General features: G+C 45.6%; 1 protein-coding gene across 1 annotated transcript in view; it reads left to right on the top strand.

Annotated features, from left to right (window-relative positions):
• Positions 1-15,661, top strand: part of drp2 (dystrophin related protein 2) — a 270,718-nt gene that overhangs the window by 180,134 nt on the left and 74,923 nt on the right. The window contains exon 8 of the mRNA XM_046296549.1: positions 9,474-9,620. Within this exon, the coding sequence (XP_046152505.1) occupies positions 9,474-9,620 (147 nt within the window). The remainder of the gene's footprint in view (positions 1-9,473; positions 9,621-15,661) is intronic.

The raw sequence follows: 15,661 nt of genomic DNA on the forward strand, positions 1-15,661 counted from the left end.
TCTATTTCCTCCCTCTCCCTCTCTAATTCTCTATTTCCTCCCTCTCCCTCTCTAATTCTCTATTTTCTCCCTCTCTCATTCTCTAATTTCTCTATTTTCCTCCCTCTCCCTCTCTAATTCTCTATTTTCTCCCTCTCCCTCTCTAATTCTCATTCATCCCTCTCCTCTCTAATTCTCCATTTCCTCCCTCTCCCTCTCTAATTCTCTATTTCCTCACTCCCTCTCTAATTCTCTATTTCTTCCCCCTCCCTCTAATTCTCTATTTCCTCCCTCTCCTCTCTAATTCTCTATTTTCTCCTCTCCTCTCTAATTCTCTTTCTATTTTCAACCCCTCCCACTCTCATTCTCTATTCCTCCCTCTCCCTCTCTAATTCTCTATCTTCCTCCAATTCATCCCTCCCTCTCTAATTCTCTATTTTCCTCCTCTCCCTCTCTAATTCTCTATTTCCTCCCTCTCCTCTCTAATTCTCTATTTCCTCCCTCTCCTCTCTATTTCCTCCCTCTCCCCTCTAATTCTCTATTTCCTCCTCTCCCTCTCTAATTCTCTATTTCCTCCCTCTCCCTCTCTAATTCTCTATTTCATCCCTCTCCCTCTCTAATTCTCTATTTCCTCCCTCTCCCTTTCTCCCTCTAATTCTCTATTTCCTCCCTCTCCCTTTCTAATTCATCCCTCTCCCTCTCTAATTCTCTTTTCCTCCCTCTCCATCTCTAATTCTCTAATTCATCCCTCTCCCTCTCTAATTCTCTATTTTCTCCCTCTCTAATTCTCTAATTTCTCTCCCTCTCTATTTTTCTCCCTTTCCCTCTCTAATTCTCTTTCTATTTTCTCCCCTCCCTGTCTCATTCTCTATTTCCTCCCTCTCCCTCTCTAATTCTCTATTTCCTCCCTCTCCCTCTCTAATTCTCTATTTCCTCCCTCTCCCTCTCTAATTCTCTATTTCCTCCCTCTCCCTCTCTAATTCTCTATTTCCTCCCTCTCCCTCTCTAATTCTCTTCTCTATTTTCTCCCTCTCCGTCTCTAATTCTCTATTTTCAACCCCTCCCTCTCTCATTCTCTATTTCTCCTCTCCTCTCTAATTCTCTATTTCCTCCTCTCCCTCTCTAATTCTCAAATTCATCCCTCTCCCTCTCTAATTCTCAATTTCTCTCCCTCTCTAATTTCTCTATTTCCCTCTCCCTCTCTAATTCTCTATTTCCTCCCTCTCCTCTCCCTCTCTAATTCTCTTCATCCCTTCCCTCTCTAATTCTCTATTTCCTCCCTCTCCTCTCTAATTATTTCCTCCCTCTCCCTCTCTAATTCTCTATTTTCTCCCTCTCCCTCTCTAATTCTCTTTCTATTTTCAACCCCTCCTCTCCATTCTCTCTAATTCTCTATTTCCTCCTCTCCCTCTCTAATTCTCTATTTCCTCCCTCTCCCTCTCTAATTCTCTATTTTCTCCCTCTCCGTCTCATTCTCTTTCTATTTTCACCCCCTCCCTCTCTCATTCTCTATTTCCTCCCTCTCCCTCTCTAATTCTCTATTTTCTCCCTCTCCCTCTCTAATTCTCAAATTCATCCCTCTCCCTCTCTAATTCTCCATTTCCTCCCTCTCCCTCTCTAATTCTCTATTTCCTCACTCTCCCTCTCTAATTCTCTATTTCTTCCCCCTCCCTCTCTAATTCTCTATTTCCTCCCTCTCCCTCTCTAATTCTCTATTTTCTCCCTCTCCCTCTCTAATTCTCTTTCTATTTTCAACCCTCCCTGTCTCATTCTCTCCCTCCCTCTCCTCTCTAATTCTCTCCTCCCTCTCCCTCTCTAATTCTCTCAATTCTCTATTTCCTCCCTCTCCCTCTCTAATTCTCTATTTTCTCCCTCTCCTCTCTAATTCTCTTTCTATTCTCTCTCATTTCTATTTCCTCCCTCTCCCTCTCTAATTCTCTATTTCCTCCCTCTCCCTCTCTAATTCTCTATTTCCTCCCTCTAATTCTCTATTTTCTCCCTCTCCGTCTCATTCTCTTTCTATTTCTCATTCTCTCCTCTCTCCCTCTCTAATTCTCTATTTTCTCCCTCTCCCTCTCTAATTCTCTATTCTCCTCTCTAATTCTTTTCCTCCCTCTCCCTCTCTAATTCTCTATTTCCTCCTCTCCCTCTCTAATTCTCTATTTCTTCCCCCCCCTCTCTAATTCTCTATTTCCTCCCTCTCCCTCTCTAATTCTCTATTTTCTCCCTCTCCCTCTCTAATTCTCTTTCTTTTTCTCCCTCTCCCTCTCTAATTCTCTATTTCCTCCTCTCCCTCCATCTCTAATTCTCTATTTCTCCCTCTCCTCTCTAATTCTCTAATTCTCTCCCTCTCCTCTCCCTCCCTCTAATTCTCTCTCCAATTCTCTATTTCTTCTCTATTTCTCTCCTCTAATTCTCTCTCATTTTCCCTCCATTCTCTATTTCCTCTCCTCTAATTCTCTATTTCCTCCTCTCCCTCTCTAATTCTCTATTTCCTCCCTCTCCCTCTCTAATTCTCTATTTCTCCTCCTCCTCTCTAATTCTCTCTTTTCTCCCTCTCCCTCTCTAATTCTCTATTTCCTCCCTCTCCCTCTCTAATTCTCTATTTCTCCCTCCCTCTCTATTTCCCCCCCTCCAATTTCTATTTCCTCCTCTCCCTCTCTAATTCTCTATTTCTCCCTCTCCCTCTCTAATTCTCTAGGTCCTCCCTCTCCCTCTCTAATTCTCTATTTCCTCCTCTCCCTCTCTAATTCATTTCAATCTCTAATGATTTCCTCCCACCCCTCTCCTCTCATTCTCTATTTCCTCCCTCTCCTCTCTAATTCTCCATTTCTGATTCTCCCTCTCCTCTCTAATTCTCCATTTCCCCTCTCCCTCTCTATTTCCTCCTCTCCCTCTCTAATTCTCTCCAATTCTCTATTTCCTCCCTCTCCCTCTCTAATTCTCTATTTCCTCCTCTCCTCTCTAATTCTCTATTCTCCCCTCCCTCTCTAATTCTCTATTTCCCTCTCCCTCTCTAATTCTCTATTTCCTCCCTCTCCTCTCTAATTCTCTTTTCCTCCCTCTCCTCTCTGGTTCTCTATTTTCTCCTCCCTCTCCTCTATTTCCTCCTCTCCTCTCTAATTCTCTATTTCCTCCCTCTCCCTCTCCTCCTCCCTCTCCCTCTCTCTATTTCCTCCCTCTCCTCTCTAATTCTCTACCTTCTCCAATTCTCTCCCCTCTCCCCATCTCTAATTCTCTATTTCCTCCCTCTCCCTCTCTAATTCTCTATTTCTCCCTCTCCCTCTCTAATTCTCTATTTCCTCCCTCTCCCTCTCTAATTCTCTATTTCCTCCCTCTCCAATTCTCTATTTCCTCCCTCTCCCTCTCTAATTCTCTATTTTCTCCCTCTCCCTCTAATTCTCTATTTCCTCCCTCTCCCTCTCTAATTCTCTATTTCTCCCTCCCTCTCTAATTCTCTATTTCCCTCTCCCTCAATTCTCTATTTCCTCCCTCTCCCTCTCTAATTCTCTATTTCCTCCCTCTCCTCTCTAATTCTCTATTTCCTCCCTCTCCCTCTCTAATTCTCTATTTCCTCCCTCTCCCTAATTCTCTATTTCCTCCCTCTCCCTCTCTAATTCTCTATTTCCTCCCTCTCCTCTCAATTCTTTCTATTTTCACCCTCCCTCTCTAATTCTCTATCCTCCCTCTCCCTCTCTAATTCTCTATTTTCTCCCTCCCTCTCTAATTCTCTTTCATCCCTCTCCCTCTCTAATTCTCCATTTCCCCTCTCCCTCTCTAATTCTCTATTTTCTCCCTCTCTAATTCTCTATTTCCCCTCCCTCCTCTCTATTTCCTCCCTCTCCCTCTCTAATTCTCTATTTTCTCCCTCTCCCTCTCTAATTCTCTTTCTATTTTCAACGCCTCCCTCTCTCATTCTCTATTCCTCCCTCTCCCTCTCTAATTCTCTATTTCCTCCATCTCCCTCTCTAATTCTCCAATTCATCCCTCTCCCTCTCTAATTCTCTATTTCCCCCTCTCCCTCTCTAATTCTCTATTTTCCCTCTCCCTCTCTAATTCTCTATTTCCTCCCTAATTCTCTATTTTCCCTCTCCAAATTTCCTCCCTCTCCCTCTCTAATTCTCTATTTCTCCTCTCCTCTCTAATTCTCTCCTCCCTCTCCATCTCTAATTCTCTATTTCCTCCCCTCTCCCTCTCTAATTCTCTATTTCTCCTCTCTAATTCTTTTCCTCCCTCCCTCTCTCATTCTCTATTTCCTCCCTTCCTTTCTATTCATAATTCTCTATTTCCTCCCTCTCCATCTCTAATTCTCTAATTCATCCCTCTCCCTCTCTAATTCTCTATTTTCTCCCTCTCTAATTCTCTATTTCCTCCCTCTCCTCTCTAATTCTCTATTTTCTCCCTTTCCCTCTCTAATTCTCTTTCTATTTTCAACCCTCCCTGTCTCATTCTCTATTTCCTCCCTCTCCTCTCTAATTCTCTATTTCCTCCCTCTCCCTCTCTAATTCTCTATTTCCTCCCTCTCCTCTCTAATTCTCTATTTCCTCCCTCTCCTCTCTAATTCTCTATTTCCTCCCTCTCCCTCTCTAATTCTCTATTTCCTCCCTCTCCCTCTCCTAATTCTCTATTTTCTCCCTCTTCTCTATTTCTTTTCAACCCCTCCTCTCTCATTCTCTATTTCCTCCCTCTTCCTCTCTAATTCTCTATTTCCTCCCTCTCCCTCTCTAATTCTCTCCCTCTCCCTAATTCTCTATTTCCTCCCTCTCCCTCTCTAATTCTCTAAATTCTCTATTTTCTCCCTCTCCCTCTCTAATTCTCTTTCTATTTTCAACCCCTCCCTCTCCATTCTCTCCTCCTCTCCCTCTCTAATTCTCTATTTCCTCCTCTCCTCTCTAATTCTCTATTTCCTCCCTCTCCCTCTCTAATTCTCTATTTTCTCCCTCTCCGTCTCATTCTCTTTCTATTTTCCCCCTCCCTCTCTCATTCTCTATTTCCTCCCTCTCCCTCTCTAATTCTCTATTTTCTCCCTCTCCCTCTCTAATTCTCAAATTCATCCCTCTCCCTCTCTAATTCTCATTTCTTCCTCTCCCCTCTAAATTTCCTCCTCTCCCTCTCTAATTCTCTATTTCTTCCCCTCCCTCTCTAATTCTCTATTTCCTCCCTCTCCCTCTCTAATTCTCTATTTTCTCCCTCTCCGTCTCTAATTCTCTTTCTGAGGAAACCCCTCCCTCTCTCATTCTCTATTTCCTCCCTCTTCCTCTCTAATTCTCTATTTCCTCCCTCCCTCTCTAATTCTCGAATCATCCCCTCCCTCTCTAATTCTCTATTTCCTCCCTCTCCCTCTCTAATTCTCTATTTCTCCCTCTCCCTCTCTAATTCTCTATTTTCTCCCTCTCCCTCTCTAATTCTCTTTCTATTTTCAACCCCTCCTCTCTCATTCTCTATTTCCTCCCTCTCCCTCTCTAATTCTCTATTTCCTCCCTCTCTCTAATTCTCTATTTCCTCCCTCTCCCTCTCTAATTCTCTATTTTCTCCTCCCTTCCTTTCTATTTTCACTCTCTTCTCATTCTCTATTTCCTCCCTCTCCCTCTCTAATTCTCTATTTTCTGCTCCCTCTAATTCTCAAATTCATCCCTTCCCCTCTCTAATTCTCCTCCCTCTCCCTCTCTAATTCTCTATTTCCTCACTCTCCCTCTCTAATTCTCTTTTCTTCTCCCTCTGTTCCCTCCCTCTCCCTTGCTCTATTTTCTCCTCTCCCTCTCCTCTTTCTATTCAACCCCTCCCACTCTCATTCTCCTCCCTCTCCCTCTCTAATTCTCTATTTCCTCCATCTCCCTCTCTAATTCTCTTCTCCCTCTCCCCTCTCTAATTCTCTATTTCCTCCCTCTCCCTCTCTAATTCTCTATTTTCTCCCTCTCCCTTCTAATTCTCTATTCCCTGTCCCCTTGCTCTATTTCCTCCTCTCCCTCTCTGTTTGCTCTTTATTTCCTCTATTTCCTCTCCATCTTGCTCTAATTCTCCCTTTCCTCCTATTTCCTCCCTCCCTCTCTGCTCTATTTCCTCCCTCTCCCTCTCTATTTCTCTTTTCCTCCTCTGTCTCTAATTCTCTGTTTTCCCTCTCCCTTTAATTCTCTCCTCCTCTCCCTCTCCTCTTTCTCTTTTCCTCCCCTCTCCTCCCTCCCTGTCCTTCTAATTCTCTTTTCTCCCTCTCCCTCTCTAATTCTCTGTTTCTCCCTTCCATCTCTAATCTCTAATTCTCCCTCTCCCTCCCTCTGTTTCCTCCCTCTCCTTCTAATTCTCTATTTCCTCCCTCTCTTCTCTCTAATTCATCCCTCTCCCTCTCCTCTATTTTCTCCCTCTCCCTCTCTAATTCTCTATTTCCTCTCCCCTCTCTAATTCTCTATTTTCTCCCTCTCCTCTATTTTCTCTGTTCTCTATTTCCTCCCTCTCTCTCTAATTCTATTTTCTCCCTCTCCTCTCTAATTCTCTATTTTCCTCTCCCTCTCTAATTCTCTATTTCTCCCTCTCCCTCTCTAATTCTCTATTTCTCCCTCTCTCTCTAATTCTCTATTTCCTCCCTCCCTCTCCCTGTAATTCTCTATTTCCTCCTCTCCCTCTCCCTCTGTGTTCTCTATTTCTCCCTCTCTGTTCCCTCTCTTTCTCTAATTCTCCCTCTCTAATTCTCTATTTCCTCCCTCTCTCTCTAATTCTCTCTCCCTCTCTGTTCTCCAATTCTCTTGCTCTTTCTCTATTTCCTCCCTCTCCTCTCTAATTCTCTATTTTCTCCCTCTCCTCTCTAATTCTCTATTCTCTGTTTCCTCTCCCTCTCTAATTCTCTATTTCCTCCCTCTCCCTCTCTCCTCTGTCCCTCCCTCTAATTCTCTATTTTTCCCTCTCCTCTCTAATGATCTATTTCCTCCCTCTCCCTGTCTTCCCTCTCCCTCTCTAATTCTCTATTTCCTCCCTCTCCCTCTCTGTTCTCTATTTTCTCCCTCTCCTCTCTCTCTTTCTATTTTCAACCCTCCCTCTCTCCTCTGTTTCCTCCCTCTGTGTCTCTAATTCTCTATTTCCTCCCTCTCCCTCTCTAATTCTCTCCCTTTCTAATTCTCTATTTCCTCCCTCCCTCTCTAATTCTCTATTTCCTCCCTCTCCCTCTTCTCTTTCTATTCTCTGTGTTTCTATTCCTGTTCCCTCTCTAATTCTCTATTTTCTCCCTCTCTCTTCTCTATTTCCTCCCTCTCCCTCTCTAATTCTCTATTTCCTCCCTCTCCCTCTCTAATTCTCTATTTCCTCCCTCTCCTCTCTAATTCTCTATTTCTCCCTCTCCCTCTCTAATTCTCTATTTCCCTCTCCCTCTCTAATTCTCTATTTCCTCCCTCTCCCTCTCTAATTCTCTATTTCCTCCTCCTCTCTAATTCTCTATTTCTCTCCCTCTCCTCTAATTCTCTCCCTCTATGTGTCTCCTCCCTCTCCTCTCTAATTCTCTATTTCCTCCCCCCTCTCATTCTCTATTTCTCCCTCTTCTCCTCCTCCTCCATCTCCCTAATTCTCTATTTCCTCCCTCTCCTTCTCTATTCTCCCTCTCCTTCCTCCCTTTTCTCCCTCCTCTCTAATTCTCTATTTCCTCCCTCTCCTCTCTAATTCTCTATTTCCTCCCTCTCCCTCTCTAATTCTCTATTTCCTCCCTCCCTCTCTAATTCTCTATTTCCTCCCTCTCTAATTCTCTATTTCCTCCCTCTCCTCTCTAATTCTCTATTTCCTCCCTCTCCTCTCTAATTCTCTATTTCCTCCCTTCCTCTCTAATTCTCTATTCCCCTCTCCTCTCTAATTCTCTTTCTTTTTCAACCCCTCCTCTCATTCTCTATTTCCTCCCTCTCCTCTCTAATTCTCTATTTCCTCCCTCTCCTCTCTAATTCTCTATTTCCTCCCTCTCCCTCTCTAATTCTCTATTTTCTCCCTCTCCCTCTCTAATTCTCTTTCTTTTTCCCCCTCCCTCTCTAATTCTCCCTCCTCTCCTCTCTAATCTCTATTTTCTCCCTCTCCCTCTCTAATTCTCTAATTTCATCCCTCTCCCTCTCTAATTCTCTATTTCTCCCTCTCCCTCTCTAATTCTCTATTTCCTCCCCTCCCTCTCTAATTCTCTATTTCCTCCCTCTCCCTCTCTAATTCTCTTTTCCTCCCTCTCCCTCTCTAATTCTCTATTTTCTCCCTCCCTCTCTCCTCTTTTCTCTCTTTCTCTCCTCCCTCCTCTCTAATTCTCTATTTCTCCCTCTCCCTCTCTAATTCTCTATTTTCTCCCTCTCCCTCTCTAATTCTCTATTTCCTCCCTCTCCCTCTCTAATTCTCTATTTCCTCCCTCTCTAATTCCCTCTCCCCTCTAATTCTCTATTTCCTCCCTCTCCCTCTCTAATTCTCTATTTCCTCCTCTCCCTCTCTAATTCTCTATTTCCTCCTCTCCTCTCTAATTCTCTATTTCCTCCCTCTCCTCTCTAATGCTTTCTATTTTCAACCCCTCCCTCTCTCATTCTCTATTTCCTCCCTCTCCCTCTCTAATTCTCTATTTCCTCCCTCTCTCCCTCCTCTTCTCTAATTCTCCCTCTCCCTCTCTAATTCTCTATTTCCTCCTCTCCCTCTCTAATTCTCTATTTCCTCCTCTCCATCTCTTCTCTCTCCCTCTCTAATTCTCTGTTTCCTCCCTCTCCCTCTCTAATTCTCTATTTCCTCCCTCCCTCTCTAATTCTCTAATTCTCCCTCTCCCTCTCTAATTCTCTATTTTCTCCCTCTCCCTCTCTAATTCTCTATTTCCTCCTCTCCCTCTCTAATTCTCTATTTTCTCCTCTCTCTAATTCTCTATTTCCTCCCTCTCCCTCTCTAATTCTCTCTCTATTTTCCCCTCTCCCTCTCTAATTCTCTATTTTCTCCTCTCTAATTCTCTATTTCTCCCTCTCCCTCTCTAATTCTCTCTCTATTTTCCTCCCTCTCCCTCTCTAATTCTCTATTTTCTCCCTCTCCTCTCTAATTCTCTCTTTTTCTCCCTCTCCCTCTCTAATTCTCTCTTTTCTCTCCTCTCTAATTCTCTATTTTCTCCATCTCCCTCTAATTCTCTATTTTCTCCCTCTCCCTCTCTAATTTCTCTCTTTTTCCCTCTCCCTCTATAATTCTCTCTCTATTTCCTCCCTCTCCCTCTCTAATTCTCTATTTTCTCCCTCTCCTCTATAATTCTCTCTCTATTTTCAACCTCTCCCTCTATAATTCTCTCTCTATTTCCTCCCTCTCCCTCTCTAATTCTCTATTTTCAAACTCTCCCTCTATAATTCTCTATTTTCAACCTCTCCCTCTCTAATTCTCTCTCATTTTCTCTCCATTTCCTCCTTTCCCTCTTTCTTATTTGCTCTCTTTCTCCCTCACTTCCTTTTTCTCTCATTTCCCCTTCCTCTCTTTTCTCCTTCTACATCTCTCTCCTTTCATTCTCCCTCCCTCTCTCCCACCTCCAGTTATTTAAGGAGGAACTAACTCAGGTGAAGGAAGGCATGAAGCACATCAATGACCTGGCTCATGAGCTGGCCATTTCTGATGTCCATTTGTCCATGGACAACGCCCACTCCCTGGAGCACCTCAACAGCCGCTGGAAACTACTGCTGGTATCTTGACCTGAACCTCCCCACAACCACTTCCCTCAACCTCCCCATAACCTTCCCAAAACCTCCTACAACCACCTCCCTCAACCTCCCCATAACCTTCACACAATCTCCCCACAACCACCTTCCGTCCATACAACCTCTCCACAACATCACCTTGACTTCCACTCAACCAGTCAATAACATTATCTCAACTGAAAACCTTAACTTTACCCTCAATCTTTCTTCAAACTACCCTCACAACTTCCCGTAAACCTCCCTTCAACCTCCCCACAACATCACCTCAACATGGCCTCAGAATCCCTTCAAACTCCCCATTATACCCTTGCTGGTAACGTTTTAAATGTGGGAAGTCATTAACGTCTGTAGAAATGAATGTACTTAAATGTTAAGTTGTCTGTTGTCTTTGTCTATTTATGCTTTTGTGTTGGAAGAAAAATAAAATTTTACAAAAAAGAAAAGCTTACCTGCAAGCTCTCCTCAACAGTGCAGTACAAATATCTATATCAAAATCATCAAAAATCAAATACCATCTTATCGAGTTTCTGACCGAGTTTCTTGCAGTATGGGTCAGTAGTAAAGTGAGAGGCTACAACAGTCTGTGGGTTTAGGCTTAGCTGCACCTTTTCCTTGGCCTCTCTTGTGATTGCATCATTTTAGAGAGGATGCAACAAATGATGCCTTTTGTCTCCAGAGTGAAACCTATTGGATTGTTCTGAGGGGAAAATGGTGAGGATGCCAGGAATCAGCAAATAAGGCAAGGTCTCAGATAAGAAAAGAAGGCTTTTCTCTCTCCTCTGCTCCCTGTGTGTTGCTTTTTCTCCTCTGTTCCCTGTGTGTTGCTTTTTCTCCTCTGTTCCCTGTGTTGCTCTTTCTCCTCTGCTCCCTGTGTGTTGTTCTTTCTCCTCTGCTCCCTGTGTGTTGCTTTTTCTCCTCTGTTCCCTGTGTTGCTCTTTCTCCTCTGCTCCCTGTGTGTTGCTCTTTCTCCTCTGTTCTCTGTGTTGCTCTTTATCCTCTGTTCCCTGTGTTGCTTTTTCTCCTCTGTTCTCTGTGTTGCTCTTTATCCTCTGTTCCCTGTGTTGCTTTTTCTCCTCTGTTCTCTGTGTTGCTCTTTATCCTCTATTCCCTGTGTTGCTCTTTCTCCTCTGCTCCCTGTGTGTTGCTTTTTCTCCTCTGTTCTCTGTGTTGCTCTTTCTCCTCTGTTCCCTGTGTTGCTCTTTATCCTCTGTTCCCTGTGTTGCTCTTTCTCCTCTGCTCCCTGTGTGTTGCTTTTTCTCCTCTGTTCTCTGTGTTGCTGTTTATCCTCTGTTCCCTGTGTTGCTTTTTCTCCTCTGTTCTCTGTGTTGCTCTTTATCCTCTGTTCCTTGTGTTGCTCTTTCTCCTCTGTTCCCTGTGTTGCTCTTTCTCCTCCTCTGTGTTCCCTGTGTTGCTCTTTCTCCTCTGCTCCCTGTGTGTTGCTCTTTCTCATCTGTTCCCTGTGTGTTGCTCTTTCTCCTCTGTTCCCTGTGTGTTGCTCTTTCTCCTCTGTTCCCTGTGTTGCTCTTTCTCTTCTCTTCCCTGTGTTGCTCTTTCTCCTCTGCTCCCTGTGTGTTGCTCTTTCTCCTCTGGTCCATGTGTTGCTCTTTCTCTCCTCTGCTCCTGTGTGTTGCTCTTTCTCCTCTGTTCCCTGTGTTGCTCTTTCTCCTCTGCTCCCTGTGTGTTGCTCTTTCTCCTCTGTTCCCTGTGTTGCTCTTTCTCCTCTGTTCTCTGTGTTGCTCTTTCTCCTCTGTTCCATGTGTTGCTCTTTCTCCTCTGTTCCCTGGGTTGCTCTTTCTCCTCTGTTCCCTGTGTTGCTCTTTCTCCTCTGTTCCCTGTGTTGCTCTTTCTCCTCTATTTCCCTGTGTTGCTCTTTCTACTCTGTTCCCTGTGTTGCTCTTTCTCCTCTGCTCCCTGTGTGTTGCTCTTTCTCATCTGTTCCCTGTGTGTTGCTCTTTCTCCTCAGTTCCCTGTGTTGCTCTTTCTCCTCTGTTCCCTGGGTTGCTCTTTCTCCTCTGTTCCCTGTGTTGCTCTTTCTCATCTGTTCCCTGTGTGTTGCTCTTTCTCCTCTGTTCCCTGTGTTGCTCTTTCTCCTCTGTTCCCTGGGTTGCTCTTTCTCCTCTGTTCCCTGGGTTGCTCTTTCTCCTCTGTTCCCTGGGTTGCTCTTTCTCCTCTGTTCCCGGGGTTGCTCTTTCTCCTCTGTTCCCTGTGTTGCTCTTTCTCCTCTGTTCCCTGTGTTGCTCTTTCTCCTCTATTTCCCTGTGTTGCTCTTTCTACTCTGTTCCCTGTGTTGCTCTTTCTCCTCTGCTCCCTGTGTGTTGCTCTTTCTCATCTGTTCCCTGTGTGTTGCTCTTTCTCCTCTGTTCCCTGTGTTGCTCTTTCTCCTCTGTTCCCTGGGTTGCTCTTTCTCCTCTGTTCCCTGTGTTGCTCTTTCTCCTCTGCTCCCTGGGTTGCTCTTTCTCCTCTGCTCCCTGGGTTGCTCTTTCTCCTCTGCTCCCTGGGTTGCTCTTTCTCCTCTGTTCCCTGTGTTGCTCTTTCTCCTCTATTTCCCTGTGTTGCTCTTTCTACTCTGTTCCCTGTGTTGCTCTTTCTCCTCTGCTCCCTGTGTGTTGCTCCTCTCTGCTCCCTGTGTGTTGCTCTTTCTCATCTGTTCCCTGTGTGTTGCTCTTTCTCCTCTGTTCCCTGTGTTGCTCTTTCTCCTCTGTTCCCTGGGTTGCTCTTTCTCCTCTGTTCCCTGTGTTGCTCTTTCTCCTCTGCTCCCTGGGTTGCTCTTTCTCCTCTGCTCCCTGGGTTGCTCTTTCTCCTCTGCTCCCTGGGTTGCTCTTTCTCCTCTGTTCCCTGTGTTGCTCTTTCTCCTCTGTTCCCTGTGTTGCTCTTTCTCCTCTGTTCCCTGTGTTGCTCTTTCTCCTCTGTTCACTGTGTGTTGCTCTTTCTCTCCTGCTCCTTGTGTTACTCTTTCTCTCCCTGCTCCCTGTGTTACTCTTTCTCCCCTGCTCCTTGTGTTACTCTTTCTCTCCTGCTCCCTGTGTTACTCTTTCTCTCCTGCTCCTTGTGTTACTCTTTCTCTCCTGCTCCTTGTGTTACTCTTTCTCTCCTGCTCCCTGTGTTACTCTTTCTCTCTTTCTCTCCTGCTCCTTGTGTTACTCTTTCTCTCCTGCTCCCTGTGTTGCTCTTTCTCTCCTGCTCCTTGTGTTACTCTTTCTCTCCTGCTCCCTGTGTTACTCTTTCTCTCCTGCTCCCTGTGTTACTCTTTCTCTCTTTCTCTCCTGCTCCTTGTGTTACTCTTTCTCTCCTGCTCCCTGTGTTACTCTTTCTCTCCTGCTCCTTGTGTTACTCTTTCTCTCCTGCTCCCTGTGTTACTCTTTCTCTCCTGCTCCTTGTGTTACTCTTTCTCTCCTGCTCCCTGTGTTACTCTTTCTCTCCTGCTCCCTGTGCTACTCTTTCTCTCTTTCTCTCCTGCTCCTTGTGTTACTCTTTCTCTCCTGCTCCTTGTGTTACTCTTTCTCTCCTGCTCCTTGTGTTACTCTTTCTCTCCTGCTCCCTGTGTTACTCTTTCTCTCCTGCTCCTTGTGTTACTCTTTCTCTCCTGCTCCCTGTGTTACTCTTTCTCTCCTGCTCCCTGTGTTACTCTTTCTCTCTTTCTCTCCTGCTCCTTGTGTTACTCTTTCTCTCCTGCTCCTTGTGTTACTCTTTCTCCCCTGCTCCTTGTGCGTTGCTCTTTCTCCTCTGTTCTCTGTGTTGCTCTTTCTCCTCTGTTCCATGTGTTGCTCTTTCTCCTCTGTTCTCTGTGTTGCTCTTTCTACTCTGTTCCCTGTGTTGCTCTTTCTCCTCTGTTCTCTGTGTTGCTCTTTCTCCTCTGTTCCCTGTGTTACTCTTTCTCCTCTATTCCCTGTGTTACTCTTTCTCCCCTGCTCCTTGTGTGTTTCTCTTTCTCCCCTGCTCCTTGTGTGTTGCTCTTTCTCTCCTGCTCCCTGTATGTTGCTCTTTCTCCCCTGCTCCTTGTGTCTTTCTCTTTCTCCCCTGCTCCTTGTGCGTTGCTCTTTCTCTCCTGCTCCCTGTATGTTGCTCTTTGTCCCCTGCTCCTTGTGTGTTTCTCTTTCTCCCCTGCTCCTTGTGTGTTTCTCTTTCTCCCCTGCTCCTTGTGCGTTGCTCTTTCTCTCCTGCTCCCTGTATGTTGCTCTTTCTCCCCTGCTCCTTGTGTGTTTCTCTTTCTCCCCTGCTCCTTGTGTGTTTCTCTTTCTCCCCTGCTCCTTGTGCGTTGCTCTTTCTCTCCTGCTCCCTGTATGTTGCTCTTTGTCCCCTGCTCCTTGTGTGTTGCTCTTTCTCTCCTGCTCCCTGTATGTTGCTCTTTCTCCCCTGCTCCTTGTGTGTTTCTCTTTCTCCCCTGCTCCTTGTGTGTTTCTCTTTCTCCCCTGCTCCTTGTGCGTTGCTCTTTCTCTCCTGCTCCCTGTATGTTGCTCTTTCTCCCCTGCTCCTTGTGTGTTTCTTTTCTCCCCTGCTCCTGTGTGTTGCTCTTTCTCCCTGCTCCGTGTATGTTGCTCTTTGTCCCCTGCTCCTTGTGCTGCTCCCCTGCTCCTTGTGTGTTGCTCTTTCTCTCCTGCTCCCTGTATGTTGCTCTTTCTCCTCTGTTCCCTGTGTTACTCTTTCTCCCCTGCTCCTTGTGTTACTCTTTCTCTCCTGCTCCTTGTGTTACTCTTTCTCTCCTGCTCCTTGTGTTACTCTTTCTCCTCTGTTCCCTGTGTTGCTCTTTCTCCTCTGTTCTCTGTGTTGCTCTTTTTCCTCTGTTCCCTGTGTTGCTCTTTCTCCTCTGTTCTCTGTGTTGCTCTTTCTCCTCTGTTCCCTGTGTTGCTCTTTCTCCTCTGTTCTCTGTGTTGCTCTTTCTCCTCTGTTCGCTGTGTTGCTCTTTCTCCTCTGTTCTCTGTGTTGCTCTTTCTCCTCTGTTCCATGTGTTGCTCTTTCTCCTCTGTTCTCTGTGTTGCTCTTTCTACTCTGTTCCCTGTGTTGCTCTTTCTCCTCTGTTCTCTGTGTTGCTCTTTCTCCTCTGTTCCCTGTGTTACTCTTTCTCCTCTATTCCCTGTGTTACTCTTTCTCCCCTGCTCCTTGTGTGTTTCTCTTTCTCCCCTGCTCCTTGTATGTTGCTCTTTCTCTCCTGCTCCCTGTATGTTGCTCTTTCTCCCCTGCTCCTTGTGTCTTTCTCTTTCTCCCCTGCTCCTTGTGCGTTGCTCTTTATCTCCTGCTCCCTGTATGTTGCTCTTTCTCCCCTGCTCCTTGTGTGTTTCTCTTTCTCCCCTGCTCCTTGTGTGTTGCTCTTTCTCTCCTGCTCCCTGTATGTTGCTCTTTCTCCCCTGCTCCTTGTGTCTTTCTCTTTCTCCCCTGCTCCTTGTGCGTTGCTCTTTATCTCCTGCTCCCTGTATGTTGCTCTTTCTCCCCTGCTCCTTGTGTCTTTCTCTTTCTCCCCTGCTCCTTGTGCATTGCTCTTTATCTCCTGCTCCCTGTATGTTGCTCTTTGTCCCCTGCTCCTTGTGTGTTTCTCTTTCTCCCCTGCTCCTTGTGTGTTTCTCTTTCTCCCCTGCTCCTTGTGCGTTGCTCTTTCTCTCCTGCTCCCTGTATGTTGCTCTTTCTCCCCTGCTCCTTGTGTGTTTCTCTTTCTCCCCTGCTCCTTGTTCTCCCCTGCTCCTTGTGTGTTTCTCTTTCTCCCCTGCTCCTTGTGCGTTGCTCTTTCTCTCCTGCTCCCTGTATGTTGCTCTTTGTCCCCTGCTCCTTGTGTGTTGCTCTTTCTCTCCTGCTCCCTGTATGTTGCTCTTTCTCCCCTGCTCCTTGTGTGTTTCTCTTTCTCCCCTGCTCCTTGTGTGTTTCTCTTTCTCCCCTGCTCCTTGTGCGTTGCTCTTTCTCTCCTGCTCCCTGTATGTTGCTCTTTCTCCCCTGCTCCTTGTGTGTTTCTCTTTCTCCCCTGCTCCTTGTGCGTTGCTCTTTCTCTCCTGCTCCCTGTATGTTGCTCTTTGTCCCCTGCTCCTTGTGCGTTGCTCTTT

Source organism: Oncorhynchus gorbuscha, linkage group LG13, assembly GCF_021184085.1.
Source record: "Oncorhynchus gorbuscha isolate QuinsamMale2020 ecotype Even-year linkage group LG13, OgorEven_v1.0, whole genome shotgun sequence".
NCBI lineage: Eukaryota > Metazoa > Chordata > Actinopteri > Salmoniformes > Salmonidae > Oncorhynchus > Oncorhynchus gorbuscha.